The 20,576-nt window shown below is 41.1% G+C and overlaps 1 protein-coding gene across 4 annotated transcripts in view; it reads right to left on the bottom strand.

The window, feature by feature from the left end:
* Positions 1 to 11,841, bottom strand: part of OSBPL1A (oxysterol binding protein like 1A) — an 82,355-nt gene extending 70,514 nt beyond the window's left edge. The window contains exons 1-4 of one of the 4 annotated variants that reach the window (XM_067290623.1): positions 11,754 to 11,768; positions 7,886 to 7,961; positions 6,445 to 6,567; positions 1,271 to 1,356 (exon numbers count right to left, since the gene is read on the bottom strand). In XM_067290623.1, coding sequence (XP_067146724.1) covers positions 1,271 to 1,356; positions 6,445 to 6,567; positions 7,886 to 7,910 — 234 coding nt within the window. In that variant the 5' untranslated portion in view covers positions 7,911 to 7,961; positions 11,754 to 11,768. Of the gene's footprint in view, positions 1 to 1,270; positions 1,357 to 6,444; positions 6,568 to 7,124; positions 7,183 to 7,885; positions 7,962 to 11,753 lie in introns of those variants that run through there. The other 3 variants (XM_067290624.1, XM_067290626.1, XM_013943185.2) reach the window with 3 other exon arrangements.
* Between the last annotated feature and the right edge of the window lie 8,735 nt (positions 11,842 to 20,576).

Here is a 20,576-nt window from a genome sequence, read left to right as displayed (position 1 = left end):
TTATACGCCAGCTTCCAGAGATGTGTGGCCTCCTTTATTATTAACCTTTATTCTTTAACTAATACCCTTTCAAAAGCCCTACAGGCAATGAAGAAAGAGCACTTAAATTTGTATATTCTCTTTCAACTCTGGAAGGGCTGATAAATGCATTAAGTGACAAAACTTTACCTTTTGCATTAAGTAGCCCTCTTGGATTGAGAACAGCATCATCTACTGAGCAGGTGCATAGGCTAGAGAAGAATTTTCCAAAGAAATCTCAGCTTTATTTCCTGCTTTAGAGTCACAGTTACAGTTGGTAGTCTTTATTTCAAATGGATTTCAAGTTTAGATTAGCTACCTTTGCATTTGAGCCTGTTTAAAGTGTTCCTGCTATCTACAGCAAAAGCTTTCAGACAGGAATATCGTGTCCAAATGACACAGTTGAGGTTGGCTGAAGTTACCCTGAGGACTGGGGGTAAGAAAAGACCTCAGCCAGAGATAACTCAAAATGTACTGCAGTGGTTGTTATGAAGATACAAATGGGTCAGCTTTGACCACAGAGGTTAAGAGTTCAACATTTCTAAGAAGTCAGAAAGAAACAATGAGTCAAACCATGTTAGTCTGTCCCTGGGAAAAAAAATAAACACAGGTTACTTAGCCCAGAATTCTGCACATACTTCTTTGTACAACTGTACCATACAACTAGCCCGGATTTTTTTGCATGTGAAACACTTTAGCCTTTCCTATAACAAAATCAGTGAAACTGTCTGAATTATATACTTATAAGTACTACAGTAAACTAGACCAGACTCTTGAAGTATTTGCATTACTACTACCTGTTGCTGGCTTATTATATGCAGATATCCACTGAGCATGAAAAGGACTGAAGCTTTCACAAGTGCACAGCTATATACTGTAAAATGTTTTTCATTCCGACATTCAGATGGTTACATAGACAAACACACACATGCTTCATGAGAAAGTTAGCTCGCTACTGGTAGCTGTAAACACTGTTCAAAGTGACAGCAGTATACTACTGCAACATCTCAGCAACTTCCAGTGTCCTTATCATGAGTCCTTGTAACTGCGAATGACCTTCTTAATATCACAGCTATTCCACTCCCTAGTTTTAACAGTCAGCTTAGTTATCTGTGTTACACACAGATAAACTGTAAGAGTGGCTCTGTCTCTACAAATAAGCCTTTCTTCCATCACAAAAAACTGAGTAAATACTAAGTGATTCTAGCAGAAGAATCTTCTGCCTTATACAGAGAGGCAAGTAGAGAGATACCTTCAGCAAATCCTCTACCACAACAGCATGTCCAAAGTAGCATGCAAGGTGAAGAGGTGTCCAACCCAAATTAGATTTACTTCTGCCTAGAAGATACAAAACAGAATCAGGCAAATTAAGTTTTGGTAACATAATACAACAAGAGTCATGTGCTTGAGGGGTGGCATGGATGATCATTCTCCATAGTAACATAGAGAGGGTTTGGTGTATTTTTTGGCTTTTGCTTTTTGGAGCACAGAGGCCAGGAAGCATCATTACAATTCATTTAATCTGAATCACTAGATCAGGCCATAGTCTGAGCAAATTACAGATTCGAATCTACGAAATCTTTCTGGAAGAAGAAAGCCATGCTGTTTGATGGCAGTTAAAACTTTTGTATTCATGTAATATCTTGTGCTTTGACACTAACAACAAGCTTCAGTTACTTTCATTCAGTGTGCAAAGTGCACGCAGAGTGCAAATACACATATTTCTCTTAAGTGAATCAAAAAAGTTTGGCTTACCTGGTTTTATTTCTTGCATGCAAATGAGAGCTAGGACAAAGCATCTTCAGAACAGAGATTCGGAATAAAACAGTTGGTATGAACCAAAGTTCGGGGGGTTTTGTAGCCTTGTGCTTGGATTCATTTTTTAAATACAGAAAGCCTTACTAAGAAAGTTTCATGATTTTAAAAACTTTGAGACAAGACAAATGTAGAAGAAAGCAGGCACAGAAGTGGCAATCTAAAGGATAACAACAGTTATGCTTTAACGAGCTTTTAAAGCATTTCCTAGAGGACTGGCTCTATGACTGAAATTCAAGAATTGTCCTACAATCACTTCTTTTAAAAGCAGGATATAAAACCATTGGAGATTACTACTAAGCTGGCAGTTCATGTTAGCTTTCCCTTGCTGCAACACTCCACTGTATCAAACAAAGCTGATTCAAGCTTTGTGCTTACTATGCAACAAGCCCACAGCATTCTGAGTGCTACCCAAAAGCTATGAAACCAAAGGGGACATGAGGCATTAAAATGTATTAAGTTACAGTCACCATCAAGTTTTCTCCTCAAGCATTGAATTTGGAAACATGCACACCATAAGAGTTTGTCCTGAGGAGACAAGCCATCAGCACAAGTGATAAAGAGAACTACTGGTCTTACAAGTTCATCATTCTCTTTTTACTTTCATTTTAAAAATTAACATTAGAATAGGGTTCACAGCTGAAATACTTCCTCATTCCTTGTAATTGTTTCCAGCTAACATTTCTGCCTACTAATGGCTATTTGTTTTGTTATTTGGTTCTCTTTCTTCAACTCCTTCTCTTGTTCCAACCCCAGATTCAATACCTTCCTCTCATCCCAGTCTTGCCTACAGAGTTCCTGCCCTATGTGACTGATGGGCCGAAGTACCACAGAAGATACATACCACGTGGACCACTAACTCCGGGACTATACTGAATAGCACACCAATGGAGATCATCCGTATCAGTCTAGCAGAGCAGAAATCCTTGCATTTTGACCAGTAAGTAACACTAAGATCTAAATGATGTAAGCTCAACTTTAAGTTTCCATTGAACATCATACCACTCAATACCAAAACAGGCATCACAAATCTCTCTCTTTTTTTTTTTTTAAAACTGATTATGATACACACTTTCTAGTGAACTTTGACTGACTGAAGCCACTCCTTTAGTTTACTAGGTATATGAACAAGTCATTTTTAGGGATCACATGTATTGCTGCATCTTTCCTGCCATGCTTCTTAGCCAAGGAGTAAAACAGGGGGTTGTATATATGCCAAGGTCTCTGCTAAACTGACACCACCCCTCTGAAAGTTCCAAAGTATGCAAGCTGTTTGTAAGAAGGCTTGAACACTGGTCCTGATTTGAGCCTTCCCAGCCTCAAAATGACAAATGAAAAGTTCTTTCAAAGAACGCAAAAGGGGCCAAAGTTGTGCTGAATTCATACAATTAGCCCAAGACAGGCATTAATTACAGAGATGACAAGACAGTGCTGCTGCCAAGGAATTCAGTTATGAAAAAAATCAGAAATTTGTCGAGATAAGAAGTTTTTATTCAATAAAGTGCCAGAGGCCTTTGCTCTGCACCTGCTCTGAATGTTTGTGCTTCTGATATCAGCTGAGCAGTTACTTCAAGCTCTTGAGGTATATGTTACTTCTCTTCAAGTCACCACAAGTGTCTGCACTTCACCACATCCTATGTTTTCTACCAGGACATCAGTGCACTGGGGAGAATGAGAACATAGACAAGAAGGAGATAGGAAAATAGACCAACACAACAGAAACTCGACAATCCCCCTTTCCCCCCAATTCTTGCTTTGATGCCACTTAGCTGTAAATCTCAAATCATTCAGTTAAGAGAATGAACAAGAACCAGACGGTCATCTTTGGGTTGTGGTCTGTCAGGCTGCTGTGCAGTCACTCAAATATATATTTTGGCATTATACATTCGCTATTGATCACTCACCTTATTTTACAGTTTTCTCACTTTGCAAGGTCTAGATATTCAAGGTTCTTGTATTTGAGGAAAATAAGCCAATGAAGACAGGGCCTTTGATAGCATGACTGTTTTGGATGAAACCCAGGTTTGGTATTATTTTAGTGCAGATACCTCTTCCGCGATCAGTGATCTGAGAAAACTGGAAATTGAAGTTTACTCCATTTGGCTTGATCTTCATCAAGCATGTCTTGTTTATCTGCAAGTGTTGATTAACTAGAAACCAACCACAACAGAACAAGTACGACAAGCCTGGATTTGTTTTCTCTTCCTTCATTTTTGCTGTAATTGAGATGTTGGAATCACTGTTCATGGTTATGAATCTCATGTGCAGTCTCAGCAAGGGTTTACCCTTGCAAAGAGAAGACATGCTGTACAAGATGCTGAAGGTAAGTTTTGACATTCAGGCACATAAATCTTTTAGACTCAAGACTCCCAGGGTGCTTTAGGGGGAAGTTTACACTACCTCCAGTATGGCCTTCCACCTGCTCCAAAAGTACTTTATTCCGTCACTGCCAGGTCAGATGCAAGTTCTGAAGGAGCGGCTGCAAGCACTGAAGATACCCCACACCCTGCCTTTCTAGGGACACCTATCATTATCTAGAAGTTAATCATAGAAAGACAAGAGGCTGAAGGGAAGAGCAGAAACATTGAAAGTTGCAAAATGTTACAGTCTACAGCCTTCATTTTAGTTAATTATCATGTGGTTATGCGATTACTATCCGGTATTACCTAATAGATCAGGATTTGCAGCAAGACAAAGTTTTTGGTAGCGAGGAGGCTTAACGGCAGAGTTAGTTATACTGTAGAAGCTGGCTGGCCTGAGTTTGTCTTAGATGATTTCCAATGGGGTACTCTACAGAAGCAGAGTAATCGAAATGATCAGTTGTCTCTGAAGACTAGCTGTGCAAGAATAAAGATTTAACTCTGAAGTTTCACACTACCAGAACAGTTCCTCCAGAGAGCACTTCAGTCACACTTCTTTGTCTAACAAATTAACCCATTTAGAAGAACCAGAGTTTAAAGAGCAGAGATTTCATCCAGTAGGGATTCCATCTTCAGAATTACTTTGTTTCATCTAAACTACCACCAACACATTCCCTCTAGTTTCCTAGATCTTCCGTTAGCATGCGTGTATTAGCTGGCTGGCAGTCATGTACTGCTAAACTGGAAAAGTAACAGCTAAGCACTGTCTATCTTTCCCTTCATTAGCTGAGTCTCTTCTACCTATCTGCTGACTTTCACAATACTAGCACTCGACTTTCATCAGGAATGCTAACCTGAGACCAATTTGCTTGATTTACTACTTGACTGCAGATTATGCCATTTCATTAGGCTTTCTTGCCTTTAGACTATGTTTAAGAAGAACACACCTGAGAAGCTCTGAAAACTCCAAGCAGAGGATATTCCGGTGATCTACTTATGTGCACTGTTGTATGAATCTTTGGATTTTTCTTCCAACAGGCACTACAGATGATGTCACGAATGTTTGCAAAGGACATACTTGTGAGGGTGGAAGATTCTAGCTCCATCTAGTTCAGTTTTAAATTATGAACTAGCTTCCTGAAGATGAAGTATCAAGAGTTTGGTTTTACGCACAGCTTGTTTTGTGAGGTGAGCACTTTAACTATTGTGAAAACACAGACAAGGCTGAGTAGTCAAACAACAGCATGAGTAAACTGATGATTAAGAACTGAAGTTGGGAAAGGGATAGAACTTGTTTGGATAACAGCCTTCCCTGCCCTATAGGGCAAGGTGTTCCCTTTGTCATGGCTGAGCCAGAAAGGATGATTCCCCCCTCCCACCCCACATACACACTTTGTAGCACTATCTTCTCAGTGCTAATTAACAGCTGAATGTTGAACAAAGAAACACCAGCCTGTGTAGAAAAGGTGGGATATACATCCACTTTCTTGAAGCAAGCAGAAACACTTGTGTAAGTAAAGAGAAATATAAAGCTATTTAATGAGTAAAAAATAGGACAGTCTGCTGCTGCTAACAAGCTTGCTAATCCAGCCCCAGTTTGAAGTTTTAATGCTCATCAAGCAAGTTGCTTAGCCTTAACTATTTGTTGGATATGCATATGCAGAATTTTAAAGTTGGCCAAAGAGCCAGACCAGCAATTTCTGCTTTCTCTTTCCAAGTGATCTAGTATACATCTAAAAGAAAAAAAAAACCACATAAATTTGTCCCAATCCTCCTTTGCAAGCAGTAAGAGATGCAGCTGCTGATAATGAATTGATAGTGAACCATGGCTTAAAAATCAGATCTAGCAGAGCATAGATAAGGTACCTGATCTCCTCTGCAGCCTTCTTTGAGGCTCTTTACATCCCTGAAACACCCCTTGCATCCTGGTCTGTTTTGCTTAATATTATAAGCTCCAATGTTGGCATCAGCTTAGGTGTTGGCAGAAAGAGGTACTGCTTCTACCTTGTTGACATTTCTAGCTTCAGTGAACTCCTCTGATCTCTGTACACTACATTTACCGATACTCTGTTTTTATGATCTCTTCCCCACACAGTATGACCTTAAAAGTCACATGGTAAAAGCAGTTGCATAAGTGTTTTCTATTAGTCTATTAAGCACTTTAAAGAAAGTAAGGTTGTCCTATCAGTAACAGTTTCACTAACTGTGGCTTCAACAGTGAGGTTACAGACACGTGAAGAGGGCTACTAACCTTTACAGTTGATGTTAAAGATTATTTCTCCTTTGTCCATGGTATCCAAAAGCTGTTTAACTTCTTCAGAGTTTCCATTTCTAGCATCATGGAGAAGCTGCTGTTCTGCTTCTGTACTCATCTCTAACAAAGACACAAGAGAACTAATTTTGCAAGTGTCTTATGCTGCTATAGTTTTCAACCTTATTTAGTCTGAACCACAGCATGAGAGAGGTAGTTATTTCCTACGTGAGAGACCTTTAATGTTCAAGCTGTTCTTCACTGTCCAGCACCCAGTCATGCCACTGTAAGAAGCATTAAAATTTCTCATCTAAACATAGAAGATAAATAACATAATTCTCATGTTTTCTTGCTTCTTGGTTTTCTAGGTTCTAGGTGATTTGGGTATTGAAACTGTATGACACAAGTGAGAAATATATTTGCTACAAGCATAACCAGTAAGCCTCTACTTTTTCCTCTTGAGGTTTTCACCTTTTTCACATAAGGTTTTCAGAGACAATGAGGAAAAAAAAAATTATGATGTATACCTATTAGCCAAAATAGTTCTTCAGAATTAGTTGTGACTCATTTTGACTACTAACACCTGGAGAACAGAATCCATGTTCATACGGAGATCCCAGATGCCCAGTCACTGACTGGTAAAACCAGCTATTGGAACTCAGATACTTGACTCCCCTCACCTTGATTTGAAGGGGAGACAGATACTGAAACATCTTTCCACATTTGACCTTAAGATGCACGTTAGTACACTATAAAGAAATTAACACAGAATTATAAAATACCATTAGCTAGTTCTCATATTACTATTGCTTTTGAACTAAAATAGGAGGATTTACATCTTTCAAAGAAGTGAGAAAAACAAAACTTATCAGTATAGCTATTTTATAGCTCTTTACTAAACCAAGCATTAGACCTTTGGGCAATTCATACTGCTACGTATCAGGTCTCTCACTGAAGTCAGTTATTAAGTTATGTCTTGACCAATCTTTCCACACTAAAATAGGTAATTCAAACTTTTTTTTTTATGCTACTACAACTAGATCCAGATGCAGCACAGCTCATCATGGGAGAAAATCCATTTTCATGGATCACACACCTTTTAAGAGGAATCAAATAGCTGTAAAAGCAACCTGAAAAGACTGTGGTGCAATACACAGTTTACTGTTGCTAAGATCAACAGCAAAAGAACAGGCTGCCCACATTTGTTGCCTCCAATTTACCTTCTTCACCTGACACATCAGACTTAATTAGATCCTGCAAAATCTAGATTTCTAAAGTCAGTTAATGATTGCAAAGAATATTATCAGCCCCCCCCCAAATTAGCTTTCCTACACTAGCAGAGGTTTCCAGTGGCCCCACAACATGTTTACACTCTGCTGCACTGGACAGGCAGCTCGGTTGCATCACACACATTCATAGCTCCACAGGCAACAGATACTACCGCAAGGTGAGAAGCCACTCAACATGAGAAGAGACGATTCTGTTTCTTGTGACCACTGCAGTTGTTTCTGGGAAATCTACAAGATGAGAGCACTGAGTAAGCAAGGAAAAGCACATCACAGTGACAGATCATGGAATATCTAAGAAAAGAGAAACCTAGAGCAGGGACAGACTCCCAAAGGGCTGGTAACATCGAGATGAGAGTTTTCCCCTGCAGTTCTAACAGCAAAGGATTTGGGGGCAGGAGAAGAGAAGGGAAGGGGAAACAGTCTTCCAACTGAAGAATTTGCCAGACAAGACCAAGCAATCCCTTTCTAGCATGCTTCAGAAGAACAGACTGGATCAGTCACCTGCAACCTGCCACAGACATGAGGCACAACCTCCTTTTTCAACAAAGGGTTAATACACAAACGATACCCTTGTCTGTATCTGCTTTTGTCTACAGTTTGGCTAGAAGAAATAGCACTAGTACTTCTAGTAAACCTTCAAGCCCTGAAGCCACCTTCTCCTCTAAACAGGAGCCTATCCATCTGTCTGAGGCAACAAGTACAGCTTGTTGTTATGAGGGCATGTATCATTTGTCCAGTGAAGCTGTTTTACCAGTGCCTAGAGAAAGATCAACATGAAATATGTTGATGCATTATCAGTCTGCAATACTTTCTCTGAAGCCGAGAGATACTATTTGGTGGACCGCAGAACACAGCATCGAGAATCATACAGTCAGAAGCTAACAGCACAGTTAGAGCTCAATTTGCTGACTTATTCATTGAAAAAAAGCAAAGCTCATCCTTCATTTCTCCTGCTCCCACACAATATTTCTTTAGCAATCTCTCAATGTATCATATGAGAATCATACTCTTATCATAACCCCATATTATTTGTCAACATCCCACATAGACAGTAGGTACATATAGCAGTGCACATTCAACACATTAAGAACTTTTCCCATTTGATATCGATGAGAAGGAAGAAAAGACTGGTTGGGAAGGGAACCAAAAAACTGATCCAAATGCACAACTCTTATGTATGCAGCAGGGCCAGTGATGTGCATGAGCAGAATGTTAAACAGCTTAGCATACACAGAAAGCTGAATGACTGGGTAAAACTACTTGTATGATTCTTTCCTTAACAGTCATTAGATTAAAATCACTGATTTTTTTTTTTTAAAACTCTTACAGCAAATATTATCAGTAGAGTGAAATGTGTAGTAACATGGCTAAGAAAGGTCCATTTGCTTCAGTGTTTCAGTCCCCAGAGATTTTGCTGTTTAGGCCAAGCCTTGAATTTCAAACACACTTTGTAAGCTTCAAGTATGCAGTGATGCAGAAGAACGACTGGCTGGCTATTAGTCATAGTTAGAAGGGTCATTCACATGGAAATGCTCCTGCGGTTGGGGCTGGAAAGTGAATCTGTCCGGAGTTATTCATTGGACAACAAGAGATACAGACCCTGAAGCTGTAGCTAATAGAAGCTCAAGTTAGTACTAGCGCCTAACTGAAGCCAGCAGCAAGTGGCCCTTAACAGAAGTTAGCATAATCTTGAAAATACTGATTTAAGCAATATGATTTGCTCTTTAATGGAGCTGAGCAACAGCCAGCAGAAGACTTTGAGTGGCAAGTTTAGATTACTGAAAGAAATCAATACATAGGCACTCAAACTCTACAGGCTGGCAATTTTATTTGGTATACCTGCACTCGACAGCAGATGGGAATATACTATTCGGTCACATGACCTGCCATCCAAAGAGCTCCAAAATCCTTACCCAACAGTTTTGAGGTACCACGACAGCTCACCAGCACTGAGGGAGACACTTAATGGTTTAGTTTGGATTTATCAGCCATAAGATACTACTAATAGGTTAATCTCCATGAACTGTGCTGCTTATAAGTTAAGTTATTAGCCACTTACGTGAACTGACATCTGTTCAGTCAGTGATGTTGCCATCATTACATTAGTCCATTAATCAGATGATATAAATTAAACTGCTTTTCATGGCTCATCGTTATGCCTTATACTGTTGGAAGGCTTGTATGCTAGTCTCTACAGTCACTGGCATGTCATGAGAAAATAACACAGGAACAATATTTAGTATCTCCTACATAGCTGAGATGCAACTGTGAGGCACTTTTGTTAAACTCATTAGGACTACTTGAGCAGTACTTGACTGCTAATTGACTCTTATCCTGTAAGAAAGTATGAAGAATAACATTTAAGATATTCCACTTTTATCTTCCTCTATGAACCCTCCACTGGAGAGATTTTCCTCGCTCTACTAAAGCATCTGTCTTCACATAGGGGTTGTTTTCAACACAGGCTAGAGAGCCCAAGTTAGCATGCTGTTTGCACACCTGATTAAGGAATCTTGCAGAATACTTAACCAGGGAAGGCCAGCTAACAGCTGCTGATATACAAGCTATGCTTATCTAACTGCTAGGAGAGTCCAAGCAAAAAACCTGCCTTTCTCACCAAGAGATCCATGAAGATCTAAAGTGCCATCCCTGACTAAGGAGCAGTACTGTTGATATGAACCGCATGCTTTTGCTTTGATTTCTTCTCCCACTCTGAGGTGTCCTGCCAGATGTACACAGTCCAAACCAGCAACAAAGCACGTTAACTAGAACATTGTTGGCTTTCACTCCGCTGCAGCTTATCAGAGGTTGCAAGCAGCAGAAACAGTATGGGCTCTGCCCAAATTAACATGAAGGCTCTGAGTCAGCAGCTACCAGTGGCATAGGAAGCTTTCCATTCATGACAAGTAGTAAGGCTAGGCAGAAGTACGGCGTTGGCTGGTATTTCAGAAGATCTCCCTCTAGCAATGAAAACTAGATTCCTGTAGGAGAGGATGATACTTGCTTAGGAAGACTTCTTACTTGTCCCAGCAAGCACACATTACGAAGCGAGGCTCATAAAGGAGAGGACAGAAAGCCCCAAACTGCACAGACAGACAGAACTGGTCTACAAACCCACACAACATACTGTACTGACAGCAGTTGCTCCAAGGAGGAAGAGCTGCAGTATCACAAGCTTCCAGTGATGCTACCTAAAAATAGTTATTTCAATTTCCAGGTAAAAGGTTCTAAAAATTAGAACTTGAACATGCTTCTATAATATGGTTTCATTGATATTTCATGTCAAACAACCACCTCTCTAAAACAAAGTTACTTCTGCTCAATAGCAACTAACGTGGGACCAAGAACACAGCACCTGTTCAACAGCTACTTGCCTTGGCAAGAGTACTTAAACTAATCGCCGCTCTTGGACATCTCCTGGCTATTTTCTGCACGTAGTTTAGTTCTGTCAGGTCAGAGACTTCCTTTCAGCCCAGGAGCTTTGCACAAGCCTACTCCGGCCAGCGCGAGATCTCACCGGACCAGCAGGCAAGCACGGCTGCAAGCGAAGCTGGACCTCGGGCAGCACCCTGGAGCCCCCTGCACGCCCTCTGCAATCCCGCACACCTTATTCCCGCAGCAGCAGCAGCAGTTAAACGGCTGCTCTGTCGCAGCGGTCGTTGCTCTCCCTGCGCGTAGGAAAGGGGCGCTCGGGCCCAGGCAGCGGGCACCGCGCTCTGTACAAGCGCCGCCACGGAGACCGCCGCCTGCACCCGCTCCCCATCGCGCGGTGGGCTGGGGGGGCAAAAGGAAAGACGGGTCACATCGGGGTGGGGGGGGGGGAGGCCCGCGGCGCCCGGGAACACCGCGGCGGCGCCCGGCGCTCCAGCCGAGCCCGAGCCCAGGAGCGGGCCGCCCCGCAGGCCAGGCCAGGCCAGGCCGCCTCCCGCGGCGCCCCGGGCGGGAGCAGCGCGGCGAAGCCCCCCATCCCCTCCCATCCCCAAATTCTCCCGAGCCGAGCCGAGCCGAGCCGAGCCTCACCGCGCCGCTCCGCGCCGCCGCCCGCCCCGCGCCGTACGCACCGGCCCGCACGTGACCGCGGCGGCGGCGTCGCCGGGCCAGGCGGGGCCGCTCCGCCGCCCGCGGGGGGCGCTGCCTCCCCCCTCCCCCCCGCGGCGGGCGCGGCCGTTGGGGGGGGAGGGGCGTCCGCGGCCTGGCGGTGGCGGGCGGAGGGCGGGCGGCGGGCTGGCGCGCAGCAGCGCCCCGCGGCGGCGCTTGGCGGCCTCTTGGCCTCGGGGAAACGAGCCCGCGCGGGGCCGGGGCGAGTTTCGGGTCTGCGCGGCCCGGTTCCCCCCTCACCGGGCGCCTCCGGCCTCTGCCGTGTCCCGCCGGGCGGCTGCCGCAAGGAGAAGGCAGCGCGGTGCACGGGAAGGCGAATTAAACGGTATTTTCTTCGCGGAGGGACGCCCGGGGCTTGCACAAAATGACCCCGGGAAAGCAAAAATGTCAAGTCACCAGGGGGAGGAAAAAAAAGTGTTTCTGGAAGTCCCTTCGGTCTTGTATAAGTCTTGAGTAAGAGGAAATTCCTAACGAGCACACAGCTCCCAAGACCACTTCAGGCAAAAGAAACCCCAGATTCAGGGACTTGGTATGACGGGGGGCAGGGAGCGAGGCAAGCTTTTGGTTCAGGGCCCTTTGCTCTGCCATTCCTTCCCCGAAATCTCCTTGCCCTCATGTCACCTCCACGTTTCGGCTGAAGGCAGTAGCTGGCACCTTGCTTCTCTGCTCTTACCACCTGTGAAGGCTTTTGCATTTTGAAAGCTCCCGCAGCAGTGCCTTGGAAATCCCACAGAAAATTAAAAGTTAAATAGCATGGAAGTTTTATGATGCTGAGACATACCCGAGCTTGTGCCATATGCGGAAGGAGTGCTGAAAAGCAGAGCAGGAGCTGCAGGTGCCGTGAGAAAACATCTCAGAAGTTTAGGAGGAGACATTTGTTCCAAGAGTAGGCAAGTTTCAACCTGAGCAATTACTGTGAAATTCTTAGGACATAAATAATAAGGCATTCTTCAGTATTGCGTATTGTATATAACTACACATATTTTTAACATACAGCCATTCTAAGAATGATAAAAGAAGAAAAGAAATAGTTCTTCACCTGCAAAGAAAGCACAAATTTACTGTGTTTTGATTTCTGCTGCTTTTCATTGTCTTCTGTTAGTTGATCTTAGCTAAGAGACTAAGAGCTTCCAGGGATGCTTCAGCAATAAGCATACAGTATCTGAGAGGCTGGAGTTCAGCATCACATTGACTTTCTTTCCTCAGTAGCAGCTCTTCAAGCTTGTTCTCCTTACTTTCGGAGCACCCTCAACTGTATCGTGCCCCCGCTCCTGTCTTTCCTTACACACCTACCCACTTCTGTCAGTCACTAAAGCTTTCACTTTCTTTCTCTTGCTTCTGGCTTTAAGCCTTCTTTCACAGTGCTGTAACTGCTCCAAGCAGCCTAACAATAAAATTAAGCCACCCCCTCTTTTCTTATTTTTCATTATATTTTACATACATAAATACTAGATATAAATATTTATATGTTTTCTAATACTTGTTATATTTTATGTAATAAAAGTAAAAGTATCAGCAGCTCCCCTACTCCATCCATCTTTGCAATGCGGTGCAGAGTTTATAGCACAGGGCTTTGCCTTTCAGCCAGTTATAGTGCTGCTTCTCCTGCTTCCAGGTTCTTCAAGGAGTGTCTGTTATTTACCAGTGTTTTGGCTCCTTGTACACCCATGGAGTTTGTAACTCTGAAGTGTGAAAACAAGAAAACAGTTCTTCCAATATCATAGGTTCTTTTTGTTTTGAGCATGTCATTTCTCTTTTTTTCATATCTTCCCTTTTTCAGGCAACGTGCTGGAATTAGTGGTGCAGAAAGCGTGAAGCACTTGCCGTGTTAGGGTTGAATGCGTTGGCAAACAACCTTGCAGAGAACTCACTGAACTGTTTTTGTCAATGGTTTTTGCAGCAGAGTGTATTTTACATCCTCTCCCATTCTAGGATGGGGCAACCTGACTGCAGAATTCAAAGCCGTGAGGACACAGGCTTTCCTGAGACCAGACCAAGGAGAAACTTCTTTAGGGAGGGAACTTTGGTTTGAGCCCTGCTGCAGCTGGGTGGGGAGTGCACAGGGTCTCAGAGCAGGCGTGCTGTGAAAGCAAAGCAAGTCTCTGCACAGCGTTCAGTGTACAGTAATAACGTTTCAAGCAAGTGACCGCAGAATTAGTCTCTGGCACTCAATCTGAAACAAACATGTAGAAACTAGATCGGGGAGCTGAGCTTTGATTGCACTTGAGTTTTGAATAGGGCAGAGTCCAGCAGTGAGGCGCTGGTGCCGTTGTAGTGCTGCCCAGAGGTGGAGGCTGCTGCCGGTGCTGGAGAGCTTTGTTCCTCCGCCTGCACGGGGAAGGAGAGGTGCGTAATCAACTAGCTGAATTAATTGCTGCAGGCAATCAAATCCTATGACTAGAAGCATCTGGGTGAAAAAATTGAAATAATACCACTCTTCATTGCCCTGATTTGAATAAAATAACCACACTGTTATGACTGAAGTCATCATTAGCAACTATACAAGCTAAGATGACAGATGCTGATCATTCCTTATTTTGCAAGGTACTGTTGGCAGCTGAGAGAAGACAAGAAGAAGCACCCCTCCACACACACAACCCCCTTTTCTGCCTCTGCACAGTTAGCCTAGACTTCTAGGCGTTTATCCAAGGCTGGAGTAAGGAAGAACTTTTGGAAAGTATTTTGGGCTTGGAAAGAGACAATAACTACTGACCATTTATTTTGCTATCCCCCACAAATACTTCGCAATTTTATTTATGATACGGTGCCCCCAATCAGCACATATTGCTCTGACTCTTTGTTTTCTTCCACTTCAGACTAGAACATACTAGCCACATTAGCGATACCCAACTCAGCAAGGAAGTGCACAGATGGAGAAGATTAGTGAAGTAACATATGAGATACGTATGAGATGAGGTTGTATGTATGATAGGTTGTACTGTTTTCATACAGTAAAATGGTTAATGATTAAATGTTCATTAATTGACCATCAGTTGTTGGACAGAAATTCAAGATTTGTGCCCTGATGCAGTTCTTGAGAAAGTTCCTGCTTGACTGTTTGGAGAACAGCACAGCAAACACAGGGCCTAGTCCTCTTTCTATACCTATTTTACTTACTAGGCTGGCAGAAGACAGGCACAGCAGAATTAACAAATGTGCTGATAGTCTCAGATATGAGTCCTGTGGATCTTTGCCTTGAATTACCAAGGGCAACTTCCAGTGAACAGTGAAAGTAAAATTTTCATGCAGTTCTGAACTGCTTGCAATAGGAATTTTTTACGGGTGCAAGTTTGTTGGTGATATTTATTTCATACCTGGGAGGAAATAGCCCTGTGAAGTGGTTAATTTGTAGATGGTGTGACCCTGATTTACTGTTGAGATAGGAATGCTCTTTGCTGCTCAAAGCAGCACTGAAGCGAGCTCAAGCAGCTTCTGGAGGCATCCTCCTCCAGAAAAGAAGCATATGATAGAGATTATTTCAATGGAGCATTGTAACCTGCCCTACTTATCTGAATGCAGACATGGCAGAACAGAAACATGAAGATTCGCTGACCCTCTTTTTGCTGGAGGCTCCTATAACCTGCTAGCAGTTATTACACTGTAGAAAAGCTTTTAAATTTCCCTAGCTCTGCAGAAGGCAACTGTACACTGCTATAGGCTGTATACAAGCCAGCACACAACTGGATTGTGGCTGAGAAAGGAAGCAATGTTACAACCCAAGGTGTCACAAAGCCACCCATAGGTGACATATACTTCTGTGTTTTACCAGCCATGTAGTCTCAGCCAAAGATTCGGTCTTTGTGTAATGCACTTTTTGGTTGCTGTGATTGAATCAGTTTGGTTTGTTTTTTGTTCCAAGATGATAAATTGGCTGCATGCAGGGAGTTTATAACTAGAAACCTTATAGATAATTGACAGTAATTTACCCCTCATCTAGCAAAATACAGCACTGTGCAACTGAAATCAGCTGAACTACTTTATGCTTAATTGCATATATGTTCCTTATTGGATGGTGGCAACTGAGCTTATATTAGATGTTGTTTGGTAGCAAGCTGAATAGTATCTAAAATTCTGTGTCCTGTTGGTGAGCAGTTTACTGTTTCTATAGCAAAATGCTTTCACTGAACTGTTGTTAAGATAAAGCTACAGCACTAGCACTGTCAAGTAAGTAGCCTCAATAGAAAAAAATCTTATACAAAAACAGAACACAGAACTGAGGGCATAAATTGGTAGTATATGATTTGACATAATAATTTTGAACTATTAGGATGGTTAAACTGTACCAAGCTTAAAGTTATACCTTAAAGAGAAGACTTAACAGACAATTAAGTAATTGTCTGTACTACTGTATGGTGTTCATTTCTTGACTCTTATCCTGAGTAGTAAGGCATCAAATTCACTAGCACATGGATTTATTCACTTTTAATTTGTCCTTTATTTAAAGACTTACCTTTATTAAAAGACTTACCTGAAAGGTCAAATATTCTTGATTTTTCACTTTTGGCTCAGAACCTTTAAGCATGTTTTGATACTGATGCAGAATTAAACAACACATTTGCACATGATAATTTGAGGTACAGTTTGCAGATGTTAAAATTGTCCTTAATCTTCCATTTTTTTTAAAGAAGTGGCAAATGCACCATACCGCTTGGGTTGTTCTATGCAAAAACAAGTAGTATCTTTGATATTTAACTAAAATGTGTAGTTCTGTATATTTTACATATTTGTGTATTATCCCTGTACTATGCTTCTATGTTTACATATTGTGGCTCCGTATAAGTTAATAGTCAAACTCCCTTTGACAACACTGAGATTAAAATTTCGTGATGTATGCTATACATGTTATTCTTAATCACAAATCAGAATTTGTCATTCATACCGATTGTGGCATCTGACACCTAATTTGCATTTACTGTGTGCTATCAATCTCTGTACAGTTTTCCTAACATCAATTAAATACCAGCTTGGTTTATTACAAAAATCGAGGGTTATAAGCTTTGGATCATGAAGTTCAAAAACTGACTAGCAAAGATAAAAGGAATTTGCAATGCTAGACCAGTAAAATTCACATGACCTAAAGTTATGTACAGAGAGAGAATGACCCGTGCTCAGCTAGTTCATTTTGCTTTGTACTAACATAAGGATATGGCTATTTACCTTCCCCCCTTTGGGCAGATTTAGTAATAGAATGTAAGTGTTATTATATTGAATCAAAAAGCATTTCTGCAGTTTTGGTAATTGTTTTCTTTCCAAACTCTCGGCAGCTTTTACATGTCTTCCATTTAAAAAACATTCTTTTTGTTTAAGTTTTCTGTGTAAATATTTCTTCCTTAACTTCATGAATATTATTTTTATCTGGTTTAAGCCTTTGATTCTCTAGGATTAGATTTTAGTTCTAAAAAAGCAGCAGTAATGACCAAGCATACTATACAAGACAGAACAAAGAAGCTGCATTCCCTCTAGTAATTTAAGCCACTTCTGACCTTCAGGGTTTTCTTTTGCTTAATTGTTTTGGTTTGAGCTTTGAATGTTTTCTTTGGCTATCAATGGCTCACAAAGAGAGAACTAATAGACCAAAGGTTAGATGTAGCCATTATTTTAAATGTCAAAGCTCATGCACTGCTGTGAAGGATATCAGTTTGGGACGCTCCTCGCTATTAAGAACAGTGAGGTTCAGTTATGTAGTAAAAGAAGACCCCAAACACTTCACTAAACTCTACTGTGTTGGTGCCCAAGTTTGAAAGTTATTTATTTCATATCCAGCTTTAATAGAACATTTATTTTAGACAGGCAAGAAATTAATCAGCTGTTAAATACCCTTGTGCATCATATCAATTCATCTACTCTGTTATTAATTTAGTATATATAAACATGTTGGAGATTCACTAATTACATTTGTCTCCATTTCAATTCAGCAAGACTTATAAAATTATAATCAACAATGAAAGGAAATAGCAGGGTCCTCATCAATCTGTTAGATGTCTCCAATCCATGCAGTTTTTGTGTTTTATTCTTTTGTGTTTTTTTATCCAGTACAGTCTCTTTCTGATCCAATGGCAGGTTGCTGAACTCCTTCATATCAACGCTTTTATAGGGGTTATAGACAACAACAGTCATAAATATTGCCAATAATAACTTTAAATCATTTAATAACAAATACAGTGAATACTCATGTAAACTCATTTGTTCAGCTAAGTCAAAACTAGCAACTTACGGAGTGCAAGCACTATATAGTGTTTGCTATCATAAAGTTAAAAGCTGTCTCATAGTGTCATAATTATATCCTCTTAAAATTTATAAGAAAATTTAATATTAGGACAAACAGATGCAGCACCAACTACCCATCTTTTCTAGGTCTTTATAAATTAAATCTTTCTGTTATGTTGGGGTGAGAAGGAAACTGCTAACAAACTCCTTTCTCTGTTTTTTTTTTTTTTTTAATGTGGGGTGTTCTTTTGAATTAAAAGTGGAGTGGGCAACTTCTGACAAAGTATCCATGAGATTCAGTTAAATATCTATCAGTCTTCATTTCTGTCATGTTCCATGACTGGGTACATTCTTTTTACTACTGTTCAAAGAACAATTAAATCAACTCTGGCCATGACTCTGATGACAAAGGTAGTGTCAGAAGCCTTGCTGATCTTGGAAAAATTACCTTTCCAGTTATCAAATATGGAGCAACTATATATTTTATATATTTACATATATTAGTTCTCAAACAACATCAGGACAGAGTTCTATTTTTTTTTTAAGTTTAAACTAATACAAACTGGATTAACTCACTAAGAAAAAGAACATTTTTTCAAACTTCCGCCCCTGCCATCTGAACCTGTGATTTAAGATTTTTGGCTCAGATATCATCAATACTAGTGTCCATTAAGTTCTGATATGCATATTAAAGACATGTTCTAATATACTTCCAAGTTCCAAATGATTTAAATTAAAAATTTAGGAGCCGAAATAGGAGTGTGAAACTTAAATATTTTCTTGAATCTAGGTCCAAGTGTGTAATAAAATTTTGCCTCCAGACCATCTCTGTGAGCTGTTTGCCCTCAGGTTAGGGTCTTACTTAATAGTGGTAATGAACTACAAGCCCAAGCAGGTGCGTACACAAGCATCATAGGAATTTGCTTTCATATTCCTCTATTGCATTTCCAGGCTTAACTGTATCCAGGTCTAACCTCTCTGTCTTAGAGCTTTACAGTGATGATGACAAAAATAAACTGTTCAGTGCTTAGCTTTTCCTTGTAATTAGCTGAATCTTCCTTGCTGCAATCTAAGGCATTGTGTTGCTTCATCAATATGCTGTATTGCCTCCATCTTTGCAACAGAGTTTGGGTACTTAAAGACTACTATCACATTCCCCCCTGCCTTTACTCAGGATGACTAGCTTAACTACTGGCAAATTCTTTCTAGCATCTGATCTGAACCTCCCTAACATCCAAATTAAACCTCTAGTACTTCATATCTTTTCCGGAGTGGACAATGAGAATGTATTCTCTTCTTTGCAGCGATCTGTCGTGTATGAAGGACGCCTACCTCTCTCAGACTGCTCTTTAAACTAAAAAAATGCCTTCTCTCCAGTCTTTGCAGATGACAGGCTATCTAGGTTTGTGATTGATTTTATCACTTTAATCTGGACTTTGTTCATTTAGTGCACATCCTTGTTAAAAGATAGTGCTAACACTGGACACAGTTCCAGCTGTGGCTGTAGCAGCTCCATATGGAGCAGGATTTCATCACGTCTTACGTTACCTCACGTGCATTTGGGCATCCCCATAAGATGGTTCTGCTCTAAGCAAAAGCAGGACATTGCTGATGCATACTTAGTGTGGGATTCGTTATAACTTCCAAATCATTTCTGTGGAAGTCTACCTAACAGTAATTTTCCATCCTGAATTTATTCAGCTGATAACAATGTGCTGTATTTGTCTCTACTCAGTTACATCCTTTCCTTTTTTTTTCTTTTTTTGGAAAAACGTGTCCCATTTGTCACAATTGTTCTCCATTCTAATTCTGGTCTCCAAGGCATGTGCAGATTCTCCCAACTTTTGAGAAGGAGGAAAATGTAGCTTAATTCTTCACAACTAAATCAGTATAAAAATACATTGGAAGAAACACAGGAACTACAAACTGCAAGGAAAGGTGGCACCCATACTTTGCACAAAAGCAAAAAGAGACATTAAAACCTGTATTTTTTACAGCAGACCTATCGTTAAAACAGATATGGGAAACTTCTTAATGTTAGAGAAATGAATTGCATTTCTGTAAGTCTAATGGAAATTTCATGTGATACCAACGATGTTTCTGTAATTGTCTTTTAATTGTGTGATTATAAGAATGCCACACATTCATTTTGATTGACATAAACACAAGGTTGAAACTACTGTATCTATAAAATTGTCACAGAATCGTAACTGCTTATACAGCATATTTTAAGAATAGGATGTCATGAATAAGGTGAAAACACAGTCTGACTAGTGTAATCTTAGTTCTGTGGCAACACAGGACCAAAGTAGATTTTTTTGACAATTTATTAGTGCTGTATCTTGACCTAGTATTTGGGGCACTTCCTGTATGCATGTGTTAGTTTATTTAATTTGGGACAGCAATTAAAAAAGTTCCTTGCGGGGCGCAGGCCGCGGGCAGGCAGGCTCGCTCTTGCTATGAGTTTGCAAGTGCTCTGGAGCAGCTGCCCCTCCCCTCTTGCCCCTCTAGCACAACGGGACAGCCTGTTGCGAGCCG

Source organism: Apteryx mantelli, chromosome 2, assembly GCF_036417845.1.
Source record: "Apteryx mantelli isolate bAptMan1 chromosome 2, bAptMan1.hap1, whole genome shotgun sequence".
In the NCBI taxonomy this organism is placed as follows: Eukaryota; Metazoa; Chordata; class Aves; order Apterygiformes; family Apterygidae; genus Apteryx; species Apteryx mantelli.
The sequence above is the reverse complement of the archived record's forward strand: the minus strand, read 5'-3'. Positions and strand labels throughout refer to the sequence as shown.